General features: G+C 43.4%; 1 protein-coding gene across 1 annotated transcript in view; it reads left to right on the top strand.

The window, feature by feature from the left end:
* LOC122249726 (tigger transposable element-derived protein 4) overlaps positions 1-2,500 on the top strand; it is a 23,412-nt gene that overhangs the window by 20,261 nt on the left and 651 nt on the right. The window contains exon 3 of the mRNA XM_043010861.2: positions 1-2,500. This exon is cut by the window's left edge and continues 794 nt beyond it; it is cut by the window's right edge and continues 651 nt beyond it. Within this exon, the coding sequence (XP_042866795.2) occupies positions 1-1,599 (1,599 nt within the window). The 3' untranslated portion in view covers positions 1,600-2,500.

Here is a 2,500-nt window from a genome sequence, read left to right on the forward strand (position 1 = left end):
CGCAGGAATGGTCTCTCTCTCGAGGTCAAGATTGAGATAATCAAACGCATCAATAGTGGTGAGAAGCAGTCAGACATGGCCGAGGAGTACATGGTTAATCGCTCAACAATTAAGTCCATTATGAAAAAATCAAACAGTTATTTACAATGCTGGAAGAAGGGAATGTTCCACCCAGACAGCAAGCGTCTGAAGGGACCCAAGCGTGAAGACATAGAAGCTGCTTTGTATTCATGGTATAAGCAAGCCATCAGTACAGGAACACCAGTCTCTGGGCCAATCCTCTGTGCCAAAGCTCTTGCTTTTGCCAGTAAACTTGGTCATACAGATTTCAAAGCAACTCACGGGTGGTTAGATCGCTTCAAAAAGAGGAAGAATATAGTCTTTGGGAGAGCTCCAGCCAGGAGAAAGAGAGAAGAGGAAGAAAACAGTTCACCGGAACTTAAACCCGGAGAATGGCAGACTGCTGTATTACCTCAGCTGTTGCTTGAATTTGATCCTGGTGATGTATTTGCCGTTGAAGAAATCGGTTTATTATATAGGACTCTACCAACCGTTGCCCCAAACCTGCGTGGAGAGAGATGTGCAGGAGGCATCCGTAGTAGACTGAGACTCACAGTATTATTGTGTGGCAATATGACAGGAACAGAGAAATTTCCATTGCTTGTAGTAGGCAAACATCCAAAGCCTTCTAGTTTCCGCCATGTTAAGAGTCTCCCCGTGCAGTACCTTGCTAATCAGAAGGCATGGATGACCAGTGACAGCTTTGGAGCCTGGTTGCAGGATGTTGACTCATGGTTTGTACAACAGGGCAGAAGGGTAGTTGTAATTGCAGCATGTTTACCAGTGCACTCCAAGCCTCCTGGTGGTTTACGATCCGTTCGTCTGGTAACTGCCCCGAATGGTTTTCTAGGACCACTACGCCATGGTGTAGTGATGGCCTTCAAGAGAAACTACCGACGTGGCATATTAGAAACTTTGGTCAACCAAATGCAGAGAGACGATCCCACGCCAAACAAGCGCACCCGACGTCTCAACACAAAGCTGAGCCTCTTGACTTGTTTACACCAGCTGGCCACTGCTTGGCACAGTGTTTCCGATGCTGTCATTAGTGCCAGTTTTGCCCGAGCAGGAGTTAGCAAATATGGAGCTTGGGGTGCTCCTCCCCCACCTCCTGACCCTTCCATGGGGGCTGAAAACTTAACTTTGCTTCATCGTCTGCGAACTCTTGGTCTCCGCATCCCAGACATGACTTTTGATGACTTTGTTCACTTTGATGATGAGGTTCAAGTCTGTAACCTGAATAATGATGATGACATCCTGGCTGTTGTCACCGGGGCTGACAAAGATGACGATATGCGTTATGACGACGAAGATGACGAGCAAGATGAGGAAGACGATGAAAATGAGGAAGAAGGAGAACGTGGGCCCTCTCTGAATGACGTGGAGGCAGCTCTTTCCACGCTAAGAAGACACATCCAGTACCAAGAAGGGGCTCAGGAAATGTTCCGTGTTTTGGCTCACCTGGAGTACCTCATATACAAAGGTCAGGCAGGCGGAAAGGGAGTCGGTGTTCAACCTACTACCCCAAACCCTCACTAGACTTCTCAGTTTACTTAATCTGTGTTCTTCTTCCCCGTCCATTCCTTTTGAAAGGGCAGCCAAGCCAACAGCGACTCACGCGTTACATTATACAAGTTTCTCTCTTTCTCATATTATTTTTTAAGAAAAGTTGCCATAGGTCAGAGAAGTGACTCTTAGTTAATCATGACTTAATTGATATAACCCACAACTGATTGACCTCATGTGGATTGGAACATCGGTTATAAATGGGATCAAAGTGAGAGGTATGTATTTTAACTCTCAGTGTGTAGTTAATTGATCCTGTTTTCTTTTGCACTTTGTACTTGTATTGAATTTTTATTCTTTATAGCTTTAACTCCCGAAACACTTTTGTCTCGACAATTGTTCTAATCTCAGCCCTTCAAAGCAATTCTGCAATGTGATGGTCATGTTGAGCACAAACTAAAAATTTGAGCAGTAATTGCCCCTGCCTTATGATTGTGCCTAGAACCCACTGGGATTCTTGACCCATTGTGTTGGCTGCTACCCAGGGAGAGAGTTTCGGGGTGGGACACTGTTGGTGTTAATGGCCAGGTGCAGACACAGGAAAACAAAGTGTAACTTCTCTTGATATCATAAAGAAATGATTTTGGAAAATATGGGCAACTTGTTTTAAAAGGGTGCAGTTGTAATATCAAAACACTTCTGATACTGAATTTTTCATATATCTGTTGTTGCATAGCCAGATTCAGAAAATATGTAATATCACAGGCATATGTTGAGTTTTCATGTTCAGAACATATGATCTATTTGTCCACATTTATTGTGTTTGAGAAGTTGTTTCTTTTTTTTCTTTCTTTTTTGGGGTATAGAGTATTTATTGAGTTGTGATACTTATATCATTTTGACATTTAACAGTACTTATTTTGTGAACAATATT

The sequence above is a fragment of the Penaeus japonicus genome, unplaced genomic scaffold (assembly GCF_977035675.1).
Source record: "Penaeus japonicus unplaced genomic scaffold, GWHDUDI00000001_assembly GWHDUDI00000006, whole genome shotgun sequence".
In the NCBI taxonomy this organism is placed as follows: Eukaryota; Metazoa; Arthropoda; class Malacostraca; order Decapoda; family Penaeidae; genus Penaeus; species Penaeus japonicus.